A 27,387-nucleotide genomic window follows, 5' to 3' on the forward strand; every position below is an offset into this window, starting at 1 on the left:
GTGAATTATTGGAGTGAGGGAGGGATCATTTCACAATTTTAAAAAAGCCTTACAAATGAGAGGCTCAGAGGCATATGTTTCATTCAATCGATGTCGCAAAAGTTATTGTAATATCAGTTGGTCTCCTTTACGACAGTCGTATCAGCACTTCCCTGAAAAAAAAAATGAATATAATCTGCATTAAACACTGAATAAACGTATCACTTAATCATACAACAAAGCCGCTATCTCCTACTATTTCTGATCCAAAAAATATGGACATTGCATAACTACATCCTACACAAACTACAGCCCTGAATCGAACACAATTCATCCTCAAGACGGGTACACTCTGCACCTGTTTTCAAGAATATTATAGTATCTGCTCTGGGTTACAATTGTCGCGCCATCGCTCAACGGCATTCAAATTGTTCATGTCTTCATGATCTTTTCTCCACCAACTCATATATCGTCTCCATATCCTTCGGGGATTCTTCTTGGTGGGTTAGCTCCACTTTGAGAGATTATATCCATATACAAACACAACACCACACGCAACGTCCACTGTTTTTCGTTTACTCCCTTCGATTCAGAAAGACTTGCCATTTTTCTTTTTGGCCCGAATCGTACTTGGATTCCTGAATCTGAGCGCGTAATATAGCATCTCACAGTAAATTCAGGAGATGCCATCCAAAACACCTTTCAATAGATTCAACCCCTCGGCCGATATACTCCTCCGCCGAGTAGGACGAATCTCGATCCTTGGTGGAGGATCGGAGGAAAAGCAAACCACTATGACCGTTAGATTGTCGCAAGTGTTGCGCTTAAGTGCCTCCCTCACAAGTTCTCTAGAACACCTTTCGGGATCATTGTGGGCCATAAGTTCTCTCCTTGCTATTGTCACGGCACATTGGCTGCTCATGACGTCCCAAAGGCCATCGCAAGCCAATAGAAGAAACTCATCATCCTCAGTCAAGACGGTCTCCTGCAACTCGGGCTCAGAACTCAAAGGGAAAGCAGAGCCTTTAGGACCCTTCATGTGCCAGTCTCCAAGAGCACGAGCAACCGATAGTTGCCCATTGAGGTAGCCATCATAGACTACCCCACCAAGTTTCTCAATCCTAAGCTTTTCTGATGAACAATTAGGTTTGTGGTCTTTTGATAGCTCAACTGCTTTTCCCCGTTTCCCTAACACAGCACGACAATCACCGGCATTTGCAATGAGCATTGTCCTGCATAAACAAGTCAACATAATTATAAATTTTCTGCCAATAGTATTTATAAGTGCCTATCTCCATTTCCAAAGGCGCCAAAGCCTAACTATTTTCGGCTTAGGATTATGATTTATGACGATATATACAAAAATGACACGGAACTGTATTTTTTGTATCGTGAAGTAGGAGTGCTGACATTTTTAGTGACGCGATTCTCATCATGGCTTATCCCGAAAAGTGAACAGTGTACATTCTAAGTTTCTAACCCTAAGCCATGCAGGCTCAGTGCCAATGCTGTTGTTGTAGCAGTATTTCTAAGTGTCTCATCTACACTGCCATAAGAGAGGGTGGAACAAAAAGGAATATTTATGCGCAACGACAGATAACATGCTCTGCAGTTTCATTTTAATTGACCACTTTCAAGAAATCGTGGTGCATGAGTACCAACTACCTACATTGAGAAGAAAGATTTGTTTAATCAAGGTAGATTTATTTGGAATGAAGTTTATTGCTAGTGTGTAAGGGTATAACAAGAACACAAAACTATTTTACGAAACATAGGAAAGAGCCGAGATAAAAGTAGAATAAGGACCTAACAATTAGCTGTTCTGTCCAAGTTAAGGATCTAAACTTTCAAACAAAAGACGTCACGGCCTCACCACTAACTTTGTTAACTTTTTCTTCATTGTTTTACACTTCCTTTAATAAATGAATGAACGGAATAAATAGGGACTGTTTCAGTTAAGAGCTTTGAGAAAAGACGTCACGGCCTCACCACTAACTTTGTTAACTTTTTCTTCATTGTTTTACACTTCCTTTAATAAATGAATGAAACGGAATAAATAGGGACTGTTTCAGTTAAGAGCTTTGAGAAAACATCAATGCTATTTGCAAATTCAAGATTAGCGGGTAGAGAGCTCAAGAAATCATGATAAATAAGTCAGCGGTCAGAGAGCACAAGTAATCAAAAGAGCTGCAATTCTGATTCATGTCCATAAAGTAATCAAAAGAGCTCACGCCAAAAAAATGAATGCACCATTTTTTGTACCTCTAGTTTCTAGTATATCTTTTTATTCTGCAGCTGAACCATAGTAAATAAAAATCCAATGAAGTTGTGGATGATTGTCATGACACGGAAAGCGAGACACTGATACTTGTGAGTGGATGGATGCTTGGGAGCAGTTGAAAAGGCAATGGGTTGTGGACCTTGTAGTAGAGTGACGTCGGATTAAGGACATGTAGGTTCCAACTATGTTGGCATTGGGTCTTAGAGAAGAACTTTATGGAGTTTATAAGGTAGAGTGGGGTTGATCGATACATGCTTTAGAGTTTAGTTGGGCATATGACATTTTTAGTGAGATAATTTTAGTAATCAGCAGATTCAGCGCAGTGAATTCATGGAGGCGGGGTCCAATGAAGTGGTGGAGGATGATAACAATTAGTAGGTGGTGAGCATCTGTCATTGAACAATACTCTACAGAGATCATGGGAACTGGCAAATTCTAATGCACAAGTCTTAACGGAGGAAGACTCGAGCTTCCACAATTTATAGCTCATAGATCGACAAAATCCACATAGAAAAATATAATAAATGGAAAAAAAAAAACTACGTAAAGCATGAAGGAACCAAGGGGCTCTAAAAATAGCTTACCTTTCAAATATAAGAGCGGTTAAGGCAGTGGTGCCAGAGGAAATGTCAAGCGCACTAGAATCAGCAAATGCATAATCAGCTTTTACAAAAGCACTCCTAACCGCCTTCTCCACACAAGCCGGAAAATGTGGATCCTCAACAATATACTTGAGGATGTTTTTACAAACGAACGACGCCGCATCTGTACCACCATGGCCATCAAACACCTGTTCATACAAGAATAATCTTGTTTCATATAGCCAATTAACTTAAACTACTTTACAAAATTATCTATTATAACATGTACTTTGTTCTTTATTTTGCCTCCCTAACAGTAAAGACAAAAGAAATGAAGCACGGATCTCTTAGACACTACATGATTCCTCTACCAAAGCCACACTAGAGTCTACAAGGCAGCAGCCAGCAGTACCAGCAATAAAGAGCAGGCCAGTCATCAGAGAGTGCTAACACTACAGTCATGAACCTGTTACAGTTATGCCGCTCGGAAACACAACCCAACAAAAATATGGATTTTAAGAACTTAAGATTGGAACTAACCCCATAAAATGCTCCAGGAGACGGAAAATCATCAGATGCATCAAGATGCCCACTGAGATTATCAATACAGACATGTTTATCCTCCATGTACTGCTTTGGTCCTCTCTCGGCACAGCTACCTGACCGAAATACAGGTTGAAATCCAGAATTCTCATCAGAAGCTTCATTACTGCAAACAGACCCACCATCTTGATTCTACATGAGAAAATAAATACATTACAAGTAGATTTTTGATGAATACACCTGCCACCCTACAAAAGAGGGGGAATGAACCAATGCCGTTTTCCCTCCAAATTTTTTCTATGTTGGAAGGATTTTAATTTGCCAAAATATGGGGGGGAGGGGATCCTTTTCTATACCCTCCATTTTAATTTGCTAACCAAATTAATAAAACTGCTACCCTCCTTTCCAAATACCTCAACTCAAACAAAAACTTAAGGGTTTGTTTAAATACAACCATAGAAGGAAGGGGAAGGGAAAGGAAGGGGACGTAGGCGTTTTCTTCCAAATCTTTCTTAAGTAGAAATGATTTTAACTTTGTCTAGTAGGCGAGAAAATTTACTGAGCAAACAATATAAATTGCACCTCACCCATCCCCTCCTAATCTCTCCATCCAAATAAAGGGTCAAAAAACATGATAACTGAGGACAAATCCTTATCAAGTCCAATACCAACAAGCAACAACACCTTCGTCTTTTGCCCCCACTTCTGACTTCCCAGTTCCCACATGTTAGTCCATCTCCGCTATCTTCTTAAGTCTCAACTTTCCAAGTTACTCTTTTAATAAGTAAATTAACAATGAAGTTTTTGCTTTGCAACAACAACGTTAATAGCATTGCTTTATTGCCTTACAAAACTCCTACCCTTGGCCATGCGTGGGGATCTGATTTGCGCAATCTTACCCTGCGTTGAACATGGAGAGACTGTTTTCGGGTGACCCATAATGAAAGTTTGGCTCCCTTTGTGCCAAAAAACAATGAATACAATTGGCTACTCTAAACACTTGAACAACATGATAGTGGCGGGAGTTATAAGCTTTTATGTTCAGCAAGTCCAGACACCAAGAATGTTTTCCCAAATGATACCCCCTCCCTAATTTCCCCTTTTTCCTCTGAGGTCGCCCCACTATAAGTTCTATTTACGATTCAAGGCACTCATACATTGCAGGTCAGAATGAATCAAGCAGCACCAATTAGAAGCGGCAAAGAAAAATTGGCTATACACTAACTACAAGAAATCAGCTGTAGAAACGATCAGAGATTGACTAATTTTACTTTCGACACGTGCAATAAAATGCATCCCTTTACCCTTACAGTACGACACAGGCAAAAGCCATAGAGGCACTGCGTAATGTTGGTATACATGGTGCAATAAAATGCCACCTACAACGCTACCTATTCCAATTCCTCGTTCCAGCTACATATTCTGGCAGTAGGTAGGCAATCTTGTATCTGACGTCTTTACAAGTAGCCGCAAAATATACACAGAGTAACCACTATTCAAATCCAGTTGCGAAGATATGTTCTTCAACTACTCATTACTCATATACATGTCCACATGAGCCAGTTTCATAGTCATATTCTAAGATATTACACAAATACAGACCATATTATCGATCTATCCTAAACTCTGCAGTCGATTTCCTTTTCTTCAACAAGATATCAACCGATTTCAACCCATTTAAAACATGATTTCATCTTGGTTATAAACCATACCAACACAACAAATCACACTAAGAGACACCACAAATAACATGATTATAATGCTTCAAACATACCATTCACAATAAACATAACACTTCTGTATAAGAAAGACAAGTTGGGTAAGCAATTTACCACATCAGCGGTTGCACAAAGCGCGAAGGAGCTCATCGAATGACGGACAAGAGAGATGTGTCTTGGGGGCTTGGCATTGCTTAATTGATTCACATTATCACTATCATCTAAATTAACATCTTTTAACGTTGATACAACATTACTATTATTGTTATCCTTACTATTACTGAAACCACTTTCTAAAATTGCATATGGGGGTGAAAACTCAGCACCTGCCGCCATAGTTTCGATCTCACATATACAATTTCTCCCTATCTTTTACAACAACTACAACAAGAACCCTAATTTGATATGATTCAACAAAAAACTGATCAAATTGCTACAACAAGAACCCTAATTTGATATAATTTATATAAAAATTGATCAAATTGCTAATTTAAATCAAACCCACCTCCAGAAATCAAGAAAAAAACAAACCCAGATCAGTAAATCACTTGTCCACAAACCCAGAAATCATGAACAGGGAATAAATAGATCAAATACCTAATTCCCCAAATTCTACAACAAAAAATCCTCAAGTAACAAACTTTTTATATCAAATCTATAGTATAGATCAAGAATCGAAATGGGTTGAAAAAATTTCAGTCGATTATGATCAAAAGGTGGATGAAATCAATCAATCAATCAATTATGAAACCCTAAAAATCAAAATTAATTAACTTCCTCCTAAATTTAAAACAAAAAAGATTAGGTCTTTTATGATGAATTACCAAAAAGTTAGAATAAGAAAATACAATAAATTAGAGATGATTGATAAGATGAAAAATGGGTGAAATCAATCAATCAACCAATTATGAAACCCTAAAATTCAAAATTAATTAAATTTCCCAAATTTAAAAACAAAAAGATTGGATCTTTTAACATGAAATCACAATTAAATAGAGAATTTAAGAGATTAGAGAAGTTTGATTAGAGAGAGAAAGTGAGGTAAGCCACAAAATGAATCTCTGAAATTAGAATTGAAGAGAGAGAAATTGATTTTTTTTTTTTTTTTTTTTTTTTTTGGTACATCGAAGGACCGGCATTTTTAGAGTCCCCGGTGGACTTAGAGAGAGAGAAATTGATGAACACAAAAAAAAAAGAGGGAAAAATTGATAAACAAAAAGTATGTGACACGTGGTGATATGTGGTTGGATTGTCTTTGATGTGGGACCATTGTTTTTGACCGTTGGATGTGTTTGGCTCCTTGGTTGGTTAGGTTGGTTACTGGCCGTTAACTTTGAGGGATTGATGGCTTATGGTGGTGACATGTGGAAGAGAGGATGTGTGTACAATTGATATATTATAAGTTTATAACTATTAAAATAACTCAAATCCAAAATAATTTAGTTTCATGTAAAGTAAAGTGATAATCGATAATTAATAATTTTATTTGAGATATTTTTTAAGATCGAGTTGACAGTTTTATATACAATGAGTCGATCAAAGTTGAATTGATAATATAAATAAGAAGTATCTTGTGGTTTAAGTACATAACCAATCTAAACTTATAAATCATACATTTTCGTTAATATGGTGGTTCTAATTTGGATTATGATTATTGTACATCTATTTGAGATATTTTTTTAGGTCTTCATAATATTGTCTTAACCATTCGTTAATGATCTCAACTTCTCTTTGACGTTGATGAACCAACCAATCTGGATCATCTTCTTCAGGTTCCATTATGTCCATTACATGAGTTCCTACGATTAATTTAACAATTGGTTAGGATAATAAAGAGATATAATAACTTAAATCTAATTTAAGAAGATATTATACTAACCGTTGATTGTATATAATGCAATTAAGCTGTCTGATAAGGTTTCCAGCACTCTGTGAACATATACATGATACAAATGCAAACAATTAGATAAGTCAAAATGGGGTTATTTTGCAAACTATTTCTTGTTCTGGGGTTACAAACTATTTCTCCCCAATTAGTCCACGTCACCAAATCTTTTTTTTTTTTTGTAGATTTTACGTAAATCGCTACTTGAAATAGCGATTTACACTAAAAGGGTGAAATTGCTACTCCAAATAGCGATTTTACCCATCTTATATAAAGAAGTGTGAAGAGAAATGGTGTTTAGGTAAATCGCTAGATGAATTAGTATGTTACACCAAATACCAAACACCAAGCACCAAACACACTTTCAACATCACCTAAGCACTCCCTATGAACACAAAATAAGAATCGGAACTAGTCGGAGTGGACATGCTCTATCGGACGCATAAAAGGAAGGCGAAACTTTGCCATAACGGTGCCAAAACAGAGCACCATTGTTGCTCTTGGACCAGATTTGAACGAACCCAACAAAACACACTCTATAACAACATAAGAACCAGCCAATAAAAAAGGCCCACTAAACCCAACGACCCACCATCAAAACTCGCTCAAACCGATATAAAAAACAACACAACCAAGTTCCTGACCCACCCTTAAACCTCACGACTTAAAGAGTTAAAGTCTATACTTTATAACCATATTGGCTAGGGATTTACCTCAATAGGTATCACTAGAATTATTAACTTACATGAGGTTTTGGTCATGACTGTCGGTACTTAGCGAATTCAGAAAGTGATTAAGCTAAATCGCTATGTGAGTTGACGATTTATTTCAATATGTATCACCCCAAAGTTGGTCTTGGGTTTAAACACGAACAAGGCAAATCGCTATTTGACTTAGCGAAGTACCATCAAATTGGTAAAATTGTTAATTTTCAAATCTGAAAAAAAAAGTGATGACGTGGAGCCATTGGGGAGTAATAGCTTAAAACTGGCCCTAAAGCGAGAAATAATTTGCGAAATAACCCTATTTTGGAAAAAAGAAATCCTACGCAAATCAATTACTCATAGTTTACATACACATATGCTACGGAGTATAATTCTAGGGAAGGCGTAATTCACACCATCCCAGCGCTAGAGTTATGCTCAGTAGCTTAAATTTCGTGCATGTTACATACTACATACTCCGTACTATAGTACCATGTATGCTCGTCGCTTTATTGGGTGTAAGGTGCACCCTATAGACCCATAGTTAAACTGTATCAATATTTTTATTGATTGGGACAGAACACGTATTTTACAATTAAAAAAAAATTATTTTATTCGTCTAAATCCATCATAATCTACTTTGAAGCCAAACAATATGTTGTACTAAAATTAAATACTTACCCGGCACTACTATAAGGATCTCTTAATCCGTTTGAAAAAATAATATTACTACCAAATGTTTTCAAAATCAACTTCAAATCCTGCAATTAACACCAAGCAAGTTTTGAATGTGTTAATAAATTAAAATAAAAATATATACTCTCCGTCTTATTTATTTATTTACTTGTTTATTCTTATGAAAGTATTTTAATATAAAAGGTAAATAAATATTTGAGACGGAGTAAGTATAAACTATTGTGTCAAACATTATGTAACTATGCATTATACTAACATGTCCTCCATAGTAGGTTGTGATCCAATGTGGTCGAGGCACAACCTTATACTTGTCTTTACACTTCTTGATATAATTTGTCAAATTGAAAGTTTCATGGGGGAACATTGAATTTTTACTAGTGCCAAGAACCATAGGCATCACCATTTCACTGCACGTCTACAAAATCAAATTAAATGAAATAAGGCCAGATTCGTCCGAAATAAGATCATTACTTGTTTTATACCCGTGCAATTTTGAACGGGATTAAATATTTAATTATTTAACGAAATGTTTAAATATTGAAAATTAAAATTGCACATAATTATAAAATTTGAAATATTAATGTATATCGTTAAACATAAGTACATGGTACGGAGTATATAAATAATCTTGAAAAATTACAAATATTGGTCAATGATCTTTCTTCTTAGATAGAATTGTATCATAGAACTTATCCACATATCATATTAGATAATTGCGAAAGACAATTGCATATTAACCTTATAAACTCTCTAGTTTTATTTATATGACTATGATAAGAACCCAAGTAAAAGATGGATGTGGAAAAGATGGATCTTTCAAATAATATATAAATTCAAAACCGTAGATAACAAAATATTGTAAAGCTGAATTACCGGTGTTAGCGGCAAATCGGCTATACCCCCTTTCCGGGTTTATTAAATTTTTTTAAAATATTTTGAACTGATATGTTATTTGAGATTTATCGGAAAAAAATTACGAAGAAAACAATATATTTGTACATTCAAATAAAACAAAATAAATAAAGAAAATGAAGGAAAAATGTCAAGTTGTTTAAACTCTTATAAACGGAAATGAAAATACAAAGATATCCGGAGACATATACTTAAAGTTGGTGATAATATCTTATGTATACAAACGAAATATAAAAATGAAATATGAATCAGTTTGATTTGTAAATTAAAGTTTAATGAAGGTGATTTCTAAAAACTAATGATGTAGACGTGTATATTAATGCCTTGAAATCACAACAACCTCATAAAATTGAAACTAAATTAGGAGTCACTAAATTTGTACTTATTTTATTACCACTTTTTCTTAAAATTGTAAAATAATATCTCAATAAGCTTATTAAGAGACCGTCTCTCAGAAAATATACTCCTTTGTAGTGGGGTGTGGCTTACCTAATTTTTTGTTTGATTTTTGATAGCCAATCACAATTCTCTAATGATTTAACTTTTATATATAAATGATGGGACCAACCAAATACAATAATAAAAAGTCGAACATGGACCAACATCTAACAAAAATTCACATTCATTTATAATTGTCACCTAACATGAATCTAGCTAGTTATCTGAATCTCAATATTTTGAATCGCTAATTTGATAGCAGATTCAAAATATTGAGATTCAGATTATTCAGGCACGATGAGGTAAAAATAATCAATAATATATAAATGCAAACAAAAATACCTGCCATTCCCATCCCAAAATACTGTCACTAGTAGGGAGATTGATCTCTTGACATGTTAGGTTACTGGAGAATGCAACAATGGCAGCGTAAATTCGACTAAGTATATCGGTTCCATGGCTTCCGTTGTCAATTGCATTGCAAATGCTTGTTATAGGAGGGTAATTGTTCTGAGCCGCAGAATTATATACTTCTTGCAAGTAGTCCTTAAGTTCGCCGGTGTTGTTCAAGTGGCTATATACGAGGAGAAGTGAAAAAACCAAAATCATTAATTGATCGTTAATATATACTGTATACTATATACTATATATTATATACTCATTTTCTGTCACTATGATCTTTCTGTTTGAATTTACGAGTAATTTATTTCAACTAAGCAACAAATTAATAATTATAATATTCTTTGGAAAACGCTAGGGTAGTTTTTCAACCTTATATCATGTGTTGGATACGGATACATAGATTATTTGATAAAAGGTTTTATGTATTTGGTTAAAAACGAGGTATTGTAGTATCATGTCATATCAGATGCAGTGTTAAAAACGTGACACATTGTCATGGTAAACTATCTGAGTAACATATTTGAATTACTTACTCGCAAGTATTAAATTTCTCACTAAGGATTTGAAGACCATTTGGCTTTTGACCAATTTTATCTATCAACATCCATGAATCTCTAATGATCTCAAAGCAACTTTCACTTGTTTCCTACGAAAAAGCAAAATTGTAATTATAAAACGACCTTATACAAGAGTTTGTGTACGCTAAAACATTTCAAATAAGTTACTCTAATTAAGGTCGATTTGATGATTATAATTTGTTAAGTACGTACCTTGAAATCCTTGGTAACAACAGAGTAATATCCATGATTTGGTGGAATTATGTTGTCGAAGTATAAAATTGGAGCAGATGATGCCAATGCGCCCACAACAATATGCGGATACTTGAGCCGAAACCATGTAGCAAGCACTAGAAAGTAACAATTGACAAAATCCGATTTAGTTTGGATTTTGATTTAACCGCGTAAAAATATTCTGAAGGTAAAAATATGAGTCACGAACGAGTACATACTACATACTAGTGTACTTTAAAGTCTTTAATTAGTGACTTGGACTCGCGACATTAATTAGACCGGTGAGGCTCAAACCTGGCCTACTCGATCAATCTACTTTGTAGCAGTATCAAAATTTAAGAATTGTAATACTACCTCAATTCCGTTCAATTCACTTTAAGAATTAAACTGAATGGTAGAAGCAAAATTGAAAGTCGGAAATATATACATATACTCACTTCCACCATAAGATCCACCGATGACAATTACGGGAGAGTAATGAGCATTCAACTTTTGTTTCACATGTAAGATCAATTCTGCATAATCAGCTAGAGCTTGAGCTGAATTGAAATATCCTCGAATTTTTGCGTTTTTCATTACTCTCTCCGTCGACATGCCAAATGGTATTGATTCTCCATAGAACCGGTGCTAATAAAAATATTTTTTGAGTAAAAGATCAATTTCATTAATAATAATAATAATAATAATAATAATAATAATAATAATAATAATATGTCATGCAAGAATTGCAACAAGAATTAAAATTAACTGAATACAAATTTGTAAAACACAAGCAAGACAAACACTTCCTAAAACTAAGATCGTTATTAGATAAAAGCGCTTCTACACACCACCCTCTAAAATATCGTTGTTTCTTCATACAGCCAAATACGAGGGGATCCATAGATCTGATAATAAAGTTTCGAAAGAGATGAATCTTGACCGATCTCACAAATCGTAAACAATAATCCAATATCCATTGCAACACCATATGACTACAGATAAGACCATTGATCTTCCACATAATTCTTGAACCTCTCAAATAGAAGGATGAATCTCACACAAGATGAGGCTAAAACGCACATAAAGGTGAGGACAAATCTCCAACAAATGAGAGGCAAGAGTTATTTGCATATAATTAATAGATATTTAGTAAGAAAAACGAAAAAATTGGGGCTTACCTCCACCAAAATTGGTAGATGGTAGCCCCTAATTGATGAATTTGAAGGTTAAGGTTAGAGTTTTTAGAGAGAGGCTTTTTTTTTGGTACAAGAGAGGGGCCTTTTTAAAGAGAGATTTGTTAATTATATTTGATGGGGCATATTCTGCACCCGCTGACCAAGTCAACATATTGAGCAAGGTCAAAGATATCCACAGCAAGTCAACGACTTAGACAGCCTAGCCGACGCAGCCCGTCGGCCTGTCTCTTGGGTCTCGGCTGGTACAACGGCTAGCCGGGGCACATATCCGCGTACTCATATCCAAGGCCCCTCGGCCGGCCTGCCATAGGTCCATCGGCCGAGGGTAGAACGATCTTTCCGCCTGTTAACCACTTGGCCACTTGGCCACTACGTGACAAAAGGCGAAAGTCTATAAATACTCCTCAACCCTCGTTGAGGAAATGATCCAACTAATCCACAACTAAACCTAAATACACTATTCATCTGGTAATATCTTCCTTATCTCTCTACAATATACATTCAGCCAAGTAACAACTTATCCCTTAAGTTTACTGACTTGAGCGTCGGAGTGAGTACGCTTGGCACAAAGCCAAGCCCTCAGTTCGTTCATTGTTGCAGGAGAGGCCGAGAGGAACGATTAAGACCAAAGGAGAATCCAACTCAAGACATCATTCAACAAGCCACGGGTGGTAACTATACTTGCTCTGGAATTACACCCGGAACAATTGGCGCCGTCTGTGGGGAAAGATACTAGAAGCTAGTCACATTCATTCCCAAACAAAAACAAAACAAAAACCCACCCAAAAAGCTAAGAAGATGTCGAAACAACCAGAGAAGGTGCTGGTGGAAAATGAATTCTACCAAGACGACACCTTCCACAACTCAGAAATCGGGCAGTCCCCCACCGGCCGTATCACTGATACGACGAACGGGATGCCAAAGGAACAAGATACACCGTTGCCCGCCGACCAGGTCACCATCATGGGACATACGGTCGACGCAGCTAAGCTGAAGCTACTCTTGGACTTAATTGGTAAAACGCCGGCTCACACTGTCACACCGGCAAGAGCAGCGGAACCCGTCCAGGAGACCAGGGCCAAGAATGCGACTCCAAGAGACTTGAATGGAGCACTGGAGGAAGCTGGCCCTGTCAAGACGCCGGAGGAGCCCAGAGTGCTAGTGGTAGACCTTAGTCCTTCCCGCACTCGCGGGAGGACGTCGTCGCCGCAGCACCGACGAGGCATGCCCCAGAGGAGTGAAAGAAGCCCGACTCATCAGAGTCGGAGAAGAAGCCCGACTCACCAGAGTCAGGGAAGAAGCCCGACCCGCCACGGGGAGGGGAGCCGGATTAAGGATACGAGAAGCCGATCGCCGCGTGTCGTTCGACACGTGGTCAGACAGCCCCTCAATGACTATGTCCTTGACGTCCCGGTGCCAACTAAGCTAAAGTTGCCGCCCATATCATACAAAGGAGAAGGTGACCCAAGCGACCATGCCGAGGCCTTCGAGTCTCACATGTCGGTATGGTCACATGCCAAGCGACCATGCCGAGGCCTTCGAGTCTCTCGCCGCCGAGGTCTTCGCCCGAGCGAGAGCGAGGGTCGAAGGGGAAAGACCTCCCGTGCCGAGGAGTGACGGTGACACGAGCCGATCATCGCGAGTACCACGGCCACACCGGCCACTTAATCGATAATCGCCGCATCCAAGAATGCCATTGAAGAACGATCCGGAAGGGAGCCTCGGCAAGTATGTAGCCGAGGCCCAGAACAAAGTAAATGCAATCGAGCCAAAACCTCGATCACCTCGGCCAAAGCCGGAGTGACGGGGAACGAGCCGAAAGATGCAATCGAGCCAAAACCTCGATCACCTCGGCCGGCCGGAGCGACGGGGAACGAGCCGAAAGATGCAATCGAGCCAAAACCTCGATCACCTCGGCTAAAGCCGGAGTGACGGGGAACGAGCCGAAAGATGCAATCGAGCCAAAACCTCGATCACCTCGGCCGGCCGGAGCGACGGGGAACGAGCCGAAAGATGCAATCGAGCCAAAACCTCGATCACCTCGGCCAAAGCCGGGAGAGTGACGGGGAACGAGCCAGAAAATGCAATCGAGCCAAAACCTCGATCACCTCGGCCAAAGCCGGGAGTGACTGGGGAACGAGCCGAAAGATGCAATCGAGCCAAAACCTCGATCACCTCGGCCGGCCGGAGCGACGGGAACGAACCGAAAGATGCAATCGAGCCAAAACCTCGATCACCTCGGCCAAAGCCGGGAGTGACGGGGGAACGAGCCGGTAAATGCAATCGAGCCAAAACCTCGATCACCTCGGCTAAAGCCGGGAGTGACGGGGGAACGAGCCGAAAGATGCAATCGAGCCAAAACCTCGATCACCTCGGCCGGCCGGAGCGACGGGGAACGAGCCGAAAGATGCAATCGAGCCAAAACCTCGATCACCTCGGCCAAAGCCGGGAGTGACGGGGAACGAGCCGATATGCCTAGATATTTACAACGGCAAATAACGTAAACTCGATCACCTCGGCTAACTAAGACCGAGAGTGACGAGGGAACCACGACTTGCCCTCGGCTAATTAAGACCGAGCTTAAGAATGTATAAGTACCGTTGAGACGCAAATCTGACACCTCGGCGAATTAAGACCGAGCGTGAACGAGGACGCAATCAATAATGGTCTATAGATACGAACGCCGTCGCGCCGAACCCCGATTCCCTCGGCCAAGGCCGGGAAGCAGCGGGGCCACAACGACCGATACGCTAACATGTTTACAAAGCGGTTGTTGGGACACGCTCCTTGACAGAATGCCAATCGACGTATCTTCTTCAACACGCTCCTTGGTATCTACTTGCCAAACGGTCCACTCTCAACCCCGGTCTCGCCAACGTCTCTCTCTTTTCCACATCGGAAGTCCATTACACATCCATGTGGAGGGGGATAGGGTACGGCCTAAAGCGAAACCAAGCCGAGGTAGAAGAAGCCGGGGCAGAAAATTTTTACTTGCGCAGAATATACGCTCAACACACATCGGAGCCCATACCACGGCATAGACTACGCTGGGGGCAAATTGATGGGGCATATTCTGCACCCGCTGACCAAGTCAACATATTGAGCAAGGTCAAAGATATCCACAGCAAGTCAACGACTTAGACAGCCTAGCCGACGCAGCCCGTCGGCCTGTCTCTTGGGTCTCGGCTGGTACAACGGCTAGCCGGGGCACATATCCGCGTACTCATATCCAAGGCCCCTCGGCCGGCCTGCCATAGGTCCATCGGCCGAGGGTAGAACGGTCTTTCCGCCTGTTAACCACTTGGTCACTACGTGACAAAAGGCGAAAGTCTATAAATACTCCTCAACCCTCGTTGAGGAAAGGATCCAACTAATCCACAACTAAACCTAAATACACTATTCATCTGGTAATATCTTCCTTATCTCTCTACAATATACATTCAGCCAAGTAACAACTTATCCCTTAAGTTTACTGACTTGAGCGTCGGAGTGAGTACGCTTGGCACAAAGCCAAGCCCTCGCCTGTTCATTGTTGCAGGAGAGGCCGAGAGGAACGATTAAGACCAAAGGAGAATCCAACTCAAGACATCATTCAACAAGCCACGGGTGGTAACTATACTTGCTCTGGAATTACACCCGGAACAATATTTGAGTACGTATTGCTAATAAAAATATAATTTATGAGTTTGAAGTTAGAAATTCTTAGGTACACCTCTATTTTCATAAGCTTGAAAATATTACGTTATATATATACTAGTTGTACTAGTTGTTACTTGTTACTCCCACCAATTCAACAGAAACTTTACGTTTTTATTTTTTTGTGGAGAGTATTTTAACGAATTAACGTAAAGAATCTGTTAAACAAGGGGACTTTACTAAGCGTTTATTAAAGTGTAAATTGTGAAGTATGGAAGACAAGGCCTAATTGAAAAGGGACTATATAGATCGAGCCGAATAAGGTCTACATAAGAAAAAGCGATTCTGATACCACTTTGTAACACAAAATATATTTTATAACACCTCGTTTAATTGTATAGGGACACTACAAGAGAATGATGATTTAGCTACTAATTTAGCAACTGACCAAAACTCAGTTGCTAAATATACTCCCTCCAATTCGTTATAATGTTCCCCTTTATCTTTGACACGATACTTAAGGAATACTATTAAAAATGAATAAAGGACATTGGTGGGGTTGATGTTAGGAGAGAGAGATGAATTATTATGATTTAAATAAGGAGTTGTGAGGCAAAACATTAAGAAAAGTAATAAAATAGTAGTAAAAGAGTTGTGTGGGATTTGGTAATAGGAGAGAGGGATGAATAAAATAAGAGTAAAAGTTAACAAAAAAGGAAAGAGGAACATTACTTGAATAATCCATTTTGGGAAAAAGGGAACATTATAGCGAATAAGAGGGTGTATAATTTAGCGACTAATGTTGCGACAAAAATATATTAGTCTCTACTTTAGAGACCAAACTAAAATGGTAGCTAATTATGTCTCTATTGTAGAGACTAAATAAAGTAGGTAACAAATTTATTATCTAATTTAAGTTTTTAAATACAGAAATTTGCAAGTAGATAAGTACGTAGTTATTATAGAGACAAAACAAAGCGAGTAGCAATTTTAGTATCTAATTTAAGTTTGCATCTACGGAATTACGTTGGTAGCTAAAGTTATAGAGACAAAACAAAGTGAGTAGCAAATTTAGTATCTAATTTAAGTTTTCGGCTACGGAAATACGTTGGTAGCTAAAGTTAATTTTCATCATCATGTATTTTTTATATCATATAAAATATATGTCAATGTGAAATATACTTTTAAATTATTATTATTATTATAATCTATTTATATTATTATAACTATTTTGAAAAAAGGAACTTATAACTCACATACGTAACAATGACTTTTACTTTAAGTAAATATTCATCACCCAAAAAGTCATTAATCATCTTTTGCCTCAATGGTTAGAATGTGAGTTACAAAGTTGGAGGTCATGGGTTCGACCTCTACATGAGATGGTGCATGGACACACATGCATGTTCGGCGAGCGGCGGTCCAGTGCGGGGGCCTAGCTAAATTGGTCTCTAAGTCGGTCACTAGTTTAGCTACTATACAATTTGTGGACTCTAATGTAGGTGTAGCCTACCCCAACTTTGGTCTCTATTATTGTCGCAAAAGTAGTTATTTCATATTTGGTAGCTAATAATTAGTAGCCAATTCCGTAGCAAATTTAGCTACAAGGCTTTTAGCTACGGACCATATTCCGTCAAAAATGTCGTCTCTATTTGTAATTAGCTAGTGAAATCAAGTGATTTGTTACTAAAATATCTGTAGCTAATTGACTTTCACCTTGTAGTGGGATTATATCCTACTGGTGAAAAAGTGATACTAAAAATCGATATGTAAAAGTAACATTTGCAAATAAAGCATATACATAGTTACATACCTCTATGAAAAGCACAAGAGCTTTAAAATGTTGACTATAATTCTTCATAATCAACCCATTAATTGTAAAATTATCAAGAGATGATTCAGCTCCAAGATAAACTAATATAGGAGACTTGGACTTAGCACCTCCCCAATAGTCATAATTGATGACATACTTTTGCTTGAATGTCTTATAACTTTCAAGTTGATAATTAAATGGTCTAGAGTTTGATCATAATATAAAGCCTTAAACTCAGTATTATTTTCAGTAATTTTCGCGGTGTTGTAAATGTTTTTGGTGTGAAGTTTATGGTTGATAGACTTTGGTAAGGAAGAAATTGAGGTAGAGAACAGCAAGAGAAGCAATGAAATACATGTTAAAGGATGCATGGTAAAATGGTAATTCTTTTGGGTAATTCTATTGCCGTGGACACTCTCACGAAGAGGTAAAATGGTAATTTATAAGTGTAATATGCAATGCTTATGGTTGGAGTAAGAACATGAAGTTTTATTGTTTGTAGGTGTAATTATTAGTAGATATATCATATACTTATATACCAAGGCCTTAAGGTTCTAGCCTTCTAGGTGGCATAGAATTTTCCAATTTATGTAGTCTTTGGTCTAAACCTTTGTCGTCATCGACCAAAGATAGAAAGATGAGAAATGTAAAAGATGAATAATAGTCAAATAAACATGCCAACTCTTGTGCGCGATATTGTACTAAATATTAATTGACGTGTTAAATAAGAACTTGTATTAGAAAATATTCTCATGAAAAATGAATTTGTAGATACTTCAATGGTACTATGTCACTATATATTACGAAGTATTTTATAACTAAGGGGAAACTTTTTGTTTTTTAAAAAATTGATTTGGATTATGCTTATTAACTTTTTTTGTAAACAATGTTGTTTATTCCATTTTTCTTTTTTTAACTAGTTTTATTCTATGGCTGAAGACTCCACAACTTTTTTCTATATCTATAGTATATAAATATTAGTTTAGATCTCGCACAATCAAGCGCGATATATATGGATTTTTGCTTTTATATATTATATATTATATATATATTATGTAATATATTACTCATATGTTAGTAAGAGTAAACATTTTTTGATTAAAATATCCAATATCACATAGTTATACGAAATATTGGATCAATCAATTGTTACACGTACATGACAAGCGGTGAATATATTTATATGGTTATCATTTGAGTAATTAATCATGTGATAAAAATATGCTTTAAATAAATATAAACTATTTTATTCTAAAATTTTAAATTTTCAAATTAGTTTTATTCTTAAAAAAAAAGGTATGATTTCGTTATGTAACGCCATGCTTTGCATAATTGAAGTGTAGCTGATGTTGATGGTTTGCTTTTATGTTGAATAATTTTGGATGTAACTACGTCTCCTTAAGCCAAAACAGTATGTTGTTACATCTTTTTACAGCGGCCAAAACGAAAAAGTGTAGCTGATTGTAGATTCAATTTGATGAGCGTAGGCTGCGTAGCTGATGTTGATTCAATCTAATGACCCTCACGATAACAAAATAGCTTAATATAACTAAATTCAGATTGAGTTGAAAATATACAATGCATCGATTAAAGTTATTTATTTTTGGGTACGCAGTCGATCAAAGTTAGTTAATAATAAATTTATTGCCCCAAAGTTGAGTTGATAACATAGATAAGTATCTTATGGTTTAAGTACATACTCAATCCGAACTAATCATAATGTTCGTTAATATGGTGGTTCCGATTTAAAATATGATTATTGTACATCTATTTGAGATGTTTTTTTAGGTTTTCATAATATTGACTTAACCACCCATTAATTATCTCAACTTCTCTTTTACGTTGGTGAATCAACCATTCAGGATCATCTTCTGTAGGTTCGATTATGTCCATTGCATGAGTTCCTATGATTAATTTAACGATTGGTTAGGACAAAAAAGTGAATACAATAACTTAACTCAAATTTTAGAAGAGACATTATACTAACCGTTGGTCGTATAAACAACGATTAAGCTATCTGATAAGTTTTCCAGCACCCTGTGAACATATACGTGATACCAATGCAAGCAATTAGACAAATCCATTAGTTTACATACACATACGGAGTACAACTCTAGGGATGGCGTAATTTACACCATCTCATCCCTAGAGTTATGCTGAGTAGCTTATTTCGTGCATGTTACATACTACTCCGTACTATAGTACCATGCATGCTCGTGGCTTTAGAGGGTGTACGGTGCACCCTATAGACCCGTAGTTGAACTGTATCAGAATTTCTAATGATTGGGACAGAAGAAGTATTTTACAATTAAGAAAATCCTTTTATTCGTCTTAATTAATCCATCATAATCTAGTTCGAAGCCAAAGAATATATTGTACTAAAAAAATTACTTACCCCGAACTACTATAAGGATCTCTTAATCCGTTCGAAAAAATAATATTACTACCAAATGTTTTCAAAATCAACTTCAAATCCTTCAATTAACACCAAACAAGTTTTGAATGTGTTAATAAATTTTGAAATAAAAATATATACTCTCCATCTTGTTTATTTATTTATTTACATTTTTATTCTTATGAAATTATTTTAAAATAAAAGGTAAATAAATATTTGAGACGGAGTAAGTATAAACAACTTATGTCAAACTTTTATGTAACTATATGCATTATACTAACATGTCCTCCATAGTAGGTTGTGATCCAATGTGGTCGAGGCACAACCTTTAATTGTCTTTACACTTCTTGATATAATTTGTCAAATTGAAAGTTTTATGTGGAAACATTGATTTTTTACTAGTGCCATAAACAATAGGCATCACCATTTCACTGCATGTCTACAAAATCAAATCAAATGAGTTAAGGATTCGTCTCGAAATAATCATCATAGTTTGATCCTAAAAACAATAATTATGAGACATGCACTATTTCAGTAGCTTGTTTTAAATTTTAGGAATGTAATCCGGAATCTCCCTTATACTAAAAGAATAAGAAAACTCCAAAAAATTTCCGTCAAGATGAATTTGGCTATAATTGGGCTTATAATATATAATATCTGTAATTTGGCTTTTATTATAACATATACTCCTATGTGATTGCAGCTACTCTCCTATAGAACCGTCCTAAGTCTTTAGCCATGGGCTCTGATACCAGGTTAAATTCAACAATGGGCGAGTTACACTCTAAAATCAATTGACAATAGAGGGGTAGCCCATTGCCTTATCCTTTATCTATAAAAGCTGAAGCCAATAAAGCTCTCCTATTGGTCCATGATTTTTAAGGATTAAAAAGAAAAAAAAATTAAGGTAGGATCCCTCATGTTCATCCTACACATTTAATTACCCTCTATCCTATATTTCACTTGATTTGCTTTTCTTTTTCTTCTTTTTAAATTAGTGAGTTTACGATATTTTAAATTTAGTTTTAACTTTTTTTTTATAATTACATATTATACATATATATTTTCCTAAAATGTTAGGAATACATCTGAATGAATACAATTAAAAAAATTACAAAATGAATAAAATTACAAATTATTTGTACTGGTTTTCTTATTGATAGGTACCCAAATAACATTCCTATACAAAAAAAATGCAAGTCTCGATAAGAATTAAAGCACATTCATATAATTATAATTCATAATGTTAAGAAATATACAAAATTTAGCAAAATTTGAAGAAGATTCATATAGTTATAATGTTAAAAAAATACACATGGTAAAGATTTTAATGATTATAAAAAAGTACTAGCACTAATTTTCTTATCTTAAAAAAACCACAAGTCTTACAAAGCATTATTATGAGACAAAAACATTTATTTAGTAATCAGGCATCAACAATATCATATTTACAATTTCAATACCGTCATTTGAATTTAACATTTGAATAAAGAAGCTCAATTCATTATATGTGGTTACAATAATAAATAAGAGGCCCGATTAAATTCAATACCGTCTCTATGGACAATTTATATTATTACGATATTGAACACTTAACATCTGTTGTTACGACCGTGCATTTTTTTTTGCACGGGTGTAAAGCTAGTAAAGTGATAATTCTTCTCATCTTTTATCAATGTGACAACCTCACATGTGGAACTTTGGGTCTATTCACAATAACTGATGAGAAACTTTTTTTTTTTCAATTTAAATTGTGTTTATAAGTCTAGTTTTTTTTTTTTAACTAATATATTAATTTTAATTTTCTTATTCGTTAGGGCGTATAATGACTGGTATCCTTTTCGAGTTGGCCTACTCCTCGAATTAAGTGGAATGAATTTGTGATGCACTAATTACCGTTATGGTGGTCTTGTAGATAAGAGATAATTTGTTGAAAATGATGTGTAGACTGTTCAGGTTGCTTGATTGAATTTGCTTTTTTTTTTCCTCGATCTCTCTTAAGGTGGTTTTATTCTATGATCATAAAATGTCAATATTCTTTTACTAATAGAAAGTAATCATTAATAATAAAATGTTATAATTAAAGTTATCGCTTTTAACAAAAAAAAAAAAAAACTAATACGGAGTATAACTTTTAAATGTATAAACCATGTATGAGAAAAAGAAACATACATCAGATATACTACTTCCAACTTTTTTATTTTTGAGTATATATGTATATTTTTTGGGGTAATGCTAAATACAACCTAGTGGGTTGTATTAACCTAGTGAGTTGTATTTAAGCATTAAATACCTTCTAATTTGGGTATTAATTTAGGAATTAAAAACTAAATTATACATTAATCAATATAATTAATGCATATATTAAAAATTTATTTCCTCTTTTGGTTTCTTAAATAAAACCCACTGGGTTGTATTTATCATTACCCATATGTAATGTTTTTGAGTTTTACTGTAATTTTTTAGAGCTTAATATTTAAGTAAATAAACTCAGAAATTTTATTGTAAAACTCATAATTTTTAAAACAAAACTCAAAAAGTTTATTATAATTCGCAAAAACACTAAAATTGGTATTAATACATCAGATGTATAATCCACTTACTGACCATTTATACCTTAATAATTTTCTTTTCAAGTCTAATACACTTTCAATTCTTAACATTCAACCCGTAATTACTAATTAGTACCAAATTCAATCCGAAGTCAAGGAAAAGAATTATGTATTGTTGAAGTTTGGTTCAAAATTATTATCTTTAAACCATTTAAAGTGTTGTCTTGAAGAGCCATACATAGTAGTAGTTGATGCAATTATACATGGAGGAAAAAATTGCGAGGCGAAGAAAATAGACGAGAGTATAAATACAATAATCGTCTAACTTTCGAAAACTTTGCACTCGTCATCTGCAGGGTTGGTCTCACAGAACTCCTCCAATGGATCGCCACTTCCACCGGCTACTTTCACTCCCGGCCACTTGCTTGCCACCAGGTGCGCCAAGTCGACCACCCTTTGGCTAAAGACATCGTCAAAGTACAAATTTAAAAATCATCAGCAAGATTATGGTTTTAGTTAAAGTAGCTTTACAGTGCATATGTCAGCTAACTTAGTTGGTAAAGTCATTAGCTAGTTGGTAAAGTCATGAGCGGTGGTGCTCATGACCTGGGTTCGAAACCCGTCAACATCAAAATCGCTCTTGTGGCTCCCCTTGCACAAAAAAAAGGCTATATATGAGGAAATGTTTTAGAAGGATGAGAAATCTAACCTGTAACCCCACTCATTGTCGTACCAAGCAACGACCTTAACCATATCATCACCCATGACCATGGTGAGAGACGAGTCAATGGTAGATGACACATCAGAGCACCTGAAATCGACAGACACGAGAGGGATGTCGCACACGTCCAAGACGCCTTTCAAGGGACCTGCAGCTGCTTTCCTGAAGGCGTTGTTCACGTCCTCAGCTGATATTCCTTTCTTCGCAACGTTGACCACAAGGTCAACAACGGAGACATTAGGGGTCGGGACTCGGAGGGCAATCCCGTTGAGCTTGCCCTTAAGCTGGGGCAAGACTAAGGACACGGCCTTGGCGGCACCTGTGCTGGTTGGGACTATGTTTAGTGCTGCTGCCCTGGCTCTCCTTAAATCTCTGTGTGATGCATCTAACAATCTCTGTAGTAATCGAAATAGCACAAATCATCAAATAAGACGGTTTACATTATGAGACGGTCTATTTTTGTAAAAAGAACTAATTATTTATTGCTAATAAAGGAGTTGTCTTTTTATACAATGGGACAGTCCGTCTCACACAATAATTACTGTCAATTAGTAGACACAATATATGTTACGGAGTATTACCTGGTCACCGGTGTAGGAGTGAGTGGTGGTCATTGTTCCTTTCACAATTCCTGCAAGCAAAGACCGTCACAAGTCCGCATATCAGGTGAACGAAGGGCAACCTTCCATTAAATTTATTTATATATCGACTTTGGCACACTGGTTACGGTGTTGCTTTGTGACCGTGAGATCACGGGTTCAAGTCCTTGGAGCGGCCTCTTGCCAAAATGGCAAGGGAAGGCTTGCCCCAATTACACCCTTGTGGTGGGACCCTCGCCTAGCGGGGACGCCATCGTGCACCGGGCTGCCCTTTTTATCGACTTTTTATTTTTATTTTAAAGTTTTTCCCTTCTTTGTAAAGCGTATGGAAACGATAATTATGGATATCAGGTCTGTGCATCCACTTGAATTCTAATTGTCATATAAGATCGCTGTATCGATTGCTTACCGAGTTCTTCATCCAACACCTTAACAAATGGAGCCAAACAGTTGGTGGTGCAAGAAGCGTTGCTGCAAAACAACATTGTTTCAGTGACTTATAGGCTATTTAAGCGTATATACTCCGTATCATCAGAAGCAGGAAACCGAGCTAACAGTAATTGAAAGGAATACATATTAAAAAGATGAGAAACCTGATGATGTTAGCAACATCATGGGAGTAGTCTCCCTCGTTTACACCAACGACATAGGTGGGAATGTCGGCGCCCTTGGCGGGAGCAGTGATGATGACTTTCTTGGCACCTGCTTGGATGTGTTTCCCAGCACCAGGACCATCAACAAACACTCCAGTACCCTGCACGAGTTCATTTGTTAATCGTCCATTTTATAACCTAATACCAATCTTCCACCTTCAACGCAGCCACAGGCACACAATTATTTGGCCTTAATACGCAACAGAAAACAAAAAAGAAGCAAAATTACTGACAAAATTAATCTATTTCCTGCAGAATCAGTCTACTGATAACTCAGCTCAATTTTCGTTATGGGTCATCCATAAATAGTCTTACGCTTCACACCACATAAGTAAGGTTTGTGTACATCCGACCTTTTTATCCTACCAAAGGCGGGGAGCCTCTAAGACGGTAACAACAATGTTGTTCTATGACTTCATGCCAAACAGACCATGAGATTCACAAATCACAAGTTCACAATCTCAATCAACATATTCACGTCGACGTTATAAATTATCGACCTAACTGATGGTTTAAGAGCACAAACCGGTGTATCGAGCAGAGGAACACTAACTAATGAAACTATAAGGCACTGCAGCAACAACATTACATTATTTAAGTGCTCAAGGTAAGGTAAATAAGGCCACGCTTTGCATAATTTTTAGTGACAAAAAAAAAAAAAGTGAGAGAGAGAGAGAAGATAATACCTCAATGACAATGTCAATGCCAAGTTCAGCCCAAGGGAGCTTAAGTGGGTCTCTGCTCGAGACGACCTTTATATGCTTGCCGTCTACGCTGATGGTCTCGTTATCGACAATCTTCACATCAGCCTTGAAGGTACCCAATATGGAATCATACTTGAGCAAATGTGATGCCTACATTTTACATGCTTATTATTATTAGCACACTGTCACATAATGGACCTCTGAAAAAATTATGGGAAGCAAAAATAATGATTTCAAGTATACAAAATGCTTACATTCTTAACACCACCGCTGTCATTGACAACGACGACATCGAGTGGTGAGTCCTTACGACCGTGCCAGCACCTAAGGAAGTTTCTGCCGATACGTCCAAATCCATTGATTGCCACCTTCAACTTGGCCACAGTTTCTCCCCTAATAGGAGCTGCTCCATTAGTCTAAAAAATAATCAAAATTAGGTTACATTTCCCCTTACTAATAGACACCTAATACTCGTGTTATACACGGAAATCAGTATACATCCAACTCTCCTTACCCCGATTGAATCAATGAGGCTGTTTTATTTCACTAAACCTAATGACACTAGACACTAGACACTAGACAATTCACTATGATTTTTATGCATGTGTACGACGAATAAACGACACAATTTTCAACAGTATGATCTTAGTTAGTCTGTTTTGACGGAAATTCTGTGGAATTCAATTATATGGATTCAAATCAGAGTATACAAAGATATAATCTCAGCAAGATGTTCTTCAAGCCAAACTCTCCTACAGACTAAGAATCAATCTAGTAAGATCATCAGACACACGATTGCTACTACGTCTAACATGTGAGGCCGTAAAAACTCAAAACTACAAGATACGGAACAAATGTCAGCTATGACACTTAAGTTTAGGCCAAAACGGTTGTGTGACACACACCAGCATAAGACACTGATTAACATAGGCTAAAGCGCTAAAACCTGAAAACATTTCATCTACGAAGCAAAATGTTACTCGAACTTAACAATGATACTCAGTAACTCAGATCACCAACTTATAATCAAATCGAAACCAAACTAAAATACTTTCACATGAACAAATACTACAGTAAACACAAGTCACCCAAAATTATACTCACTACTTCAAATGGTAAGAATATTCATTTGAAGTTGCAATACAGACCTTAATGGTGAGTTGGGCAGCCACAGCATCATGAAAAGACGCTTCCCGGGTAAACATAGCGCCATTGGTGGACCGCAGTCCAGAGAAATCAGCAACATCAAGCTTCTGCATAACCCATACCAATGAATACAGTCAATCACCACCAACAACATTAACACAGTGCCTCAATGGGTCTGCTAGTAGCGGGTAAGGGGTAAGGGGAGGTCGAATGACCCAAGATGTTAGGGACACATAGAGGCTGTACGCAGCCTTACCCCTCTGTTAGGGACACATAGAGGCTGTTTCCAAATGACCCAAGATATAAATTGCTTCGAGAATTCAGACAATCACCATGAGAACAAAGATTTTAGTAAGAGCATCGAAATGTAAGTTAGCTTACCTAGTAAAGTCATCGAGTAAGGGTACTCATGACCTGGATTCAAAACTCGCAGCATTACAACAACAAATAAAAAGTAAAGAGTAAAGAGGAGACCTTGAAAGAGCATTGAGCAGGAAAAGAGTGCTGCTGAGTAATCTTAGTAGGAAGCCTTGTGGTTGTAGGGATTCTTGAAGAAGCTAAAGCTGCATGAGAACCCATGATCCTTCTTTGACAGTGGCAATAAACTAGGAGCAAGCTAAACTTACAGCTTCTTGCTGATAAACATATATACTGTACGATATCTGAAATTATGGCTCCAAAAACACTTAAGAAATGAGTGGTAAGGATGCAAATTCACAAGATCATAAAGAGATAAGATGATAGTTGGGGCCTCAGGTTCTGACTCTGAGCCACTGATTTTGTATGCCTGACAATCCAATACTTGTGGAACCCATTCAGTAGCGGATCCAGAAAATTTTCTTCTAAAATACCTATTTCTACATGAAAATATAAATTTGTTCTATTTATCAAAGAATTGGACCAAAATACACCGAAAAAAAAAATCATTTCAACTGTCCCGGGACCCCGAAAACAGGCCCATGACTCCGACACTGAGCCCATTGTCTTCTTCTTCGCAAAATAAGTGGGCAAGACAGCCTAAGACTTTCCAATTGAAAGTCTAAATGTAGTGATTTGGAGG

At 36.9% G+C, this 27,387-nt stretch overlaps 2 protein-coding genes and 1 pseudogene across 2 annotated transcripts; all 3 read right to left on the reverse strand.

Moving 5' to 3' along the window:
- Positions 1–156: 156 nt before the first annotated feature.
- Positions 157–6,195, reverse strand: LOC141604630 (putative protein phosphatase 2C 27). Its single transcript, XM_074423057.1, has 4 exons — positions 5,217–6,195; positions 3,382–3,576; positions 2,845–3,050; positions 157–1,211 (listed from the first exon to the last, which is right to left on the reverse strand). Exons 1-4 carry the CDS (start codon positions 5,436–5,438, stop codon positions 656–658), a joined length of 1,179 nt encoding a protein of 392 aa, XP_074279158.1. The 5' UTR covers positions 5,439–6,195; the 3' UTR covers positions 157–655.
- A 569-nt stretch (positions 6,196–6,764) lies between these two features.
- On the reverse strand, positions 6,765–17,928 carry LOC141606951 (uncharacterized; annotated as a pseudogene).
- Positions 17,929–22,656: 4,728 nt separating this feature from the next.
- LOC141604643 (glyceraldehyde-3-phosphate dehydrogenase B, chloroplastic) lies at positions 22,657–27,186 on the reverse strand. The gene is made up of 9 exons (XM_074423078.1): positions 26,802–27,186; positions 26,330–26,434; positions 25,436–25,597; positions 25,164–25,331; positions 24,418–24,578; positions 24,234–24,295; positions 23,807–23,856; positions 23,214–23,620; positions 22,657–22,964 (listed from the first exon to the last, which is right to left on the reverse strand). Exons 1-9 carry the CDS (start codon positions 26,904–26,906, stop codon positions 22,826–22,828), a joined length of 1,359 nt encoding a protein of 452 aa, XP_074279179.1. The 5' UTR covers positions 26,907–27,186; the 3' UTR covers positions 22,657–22,825.
- Positions 27,187–27,387: the final 201 nt, after the last annotated feature.

This window comes from Silene latifolia, chromosome 10, assembly GCF_048544455.1.
Source record: "Silene latifolia isolate original U9 population chromosome 10, ASM4854445v1, whole genome shotgun sequence".
NCBI lineage: Eukaryota > Viridiplantae > Streptophyta > Magnoliopsida > Caryophyllales > Caryophyllaceae > Silene > Silene latifolia.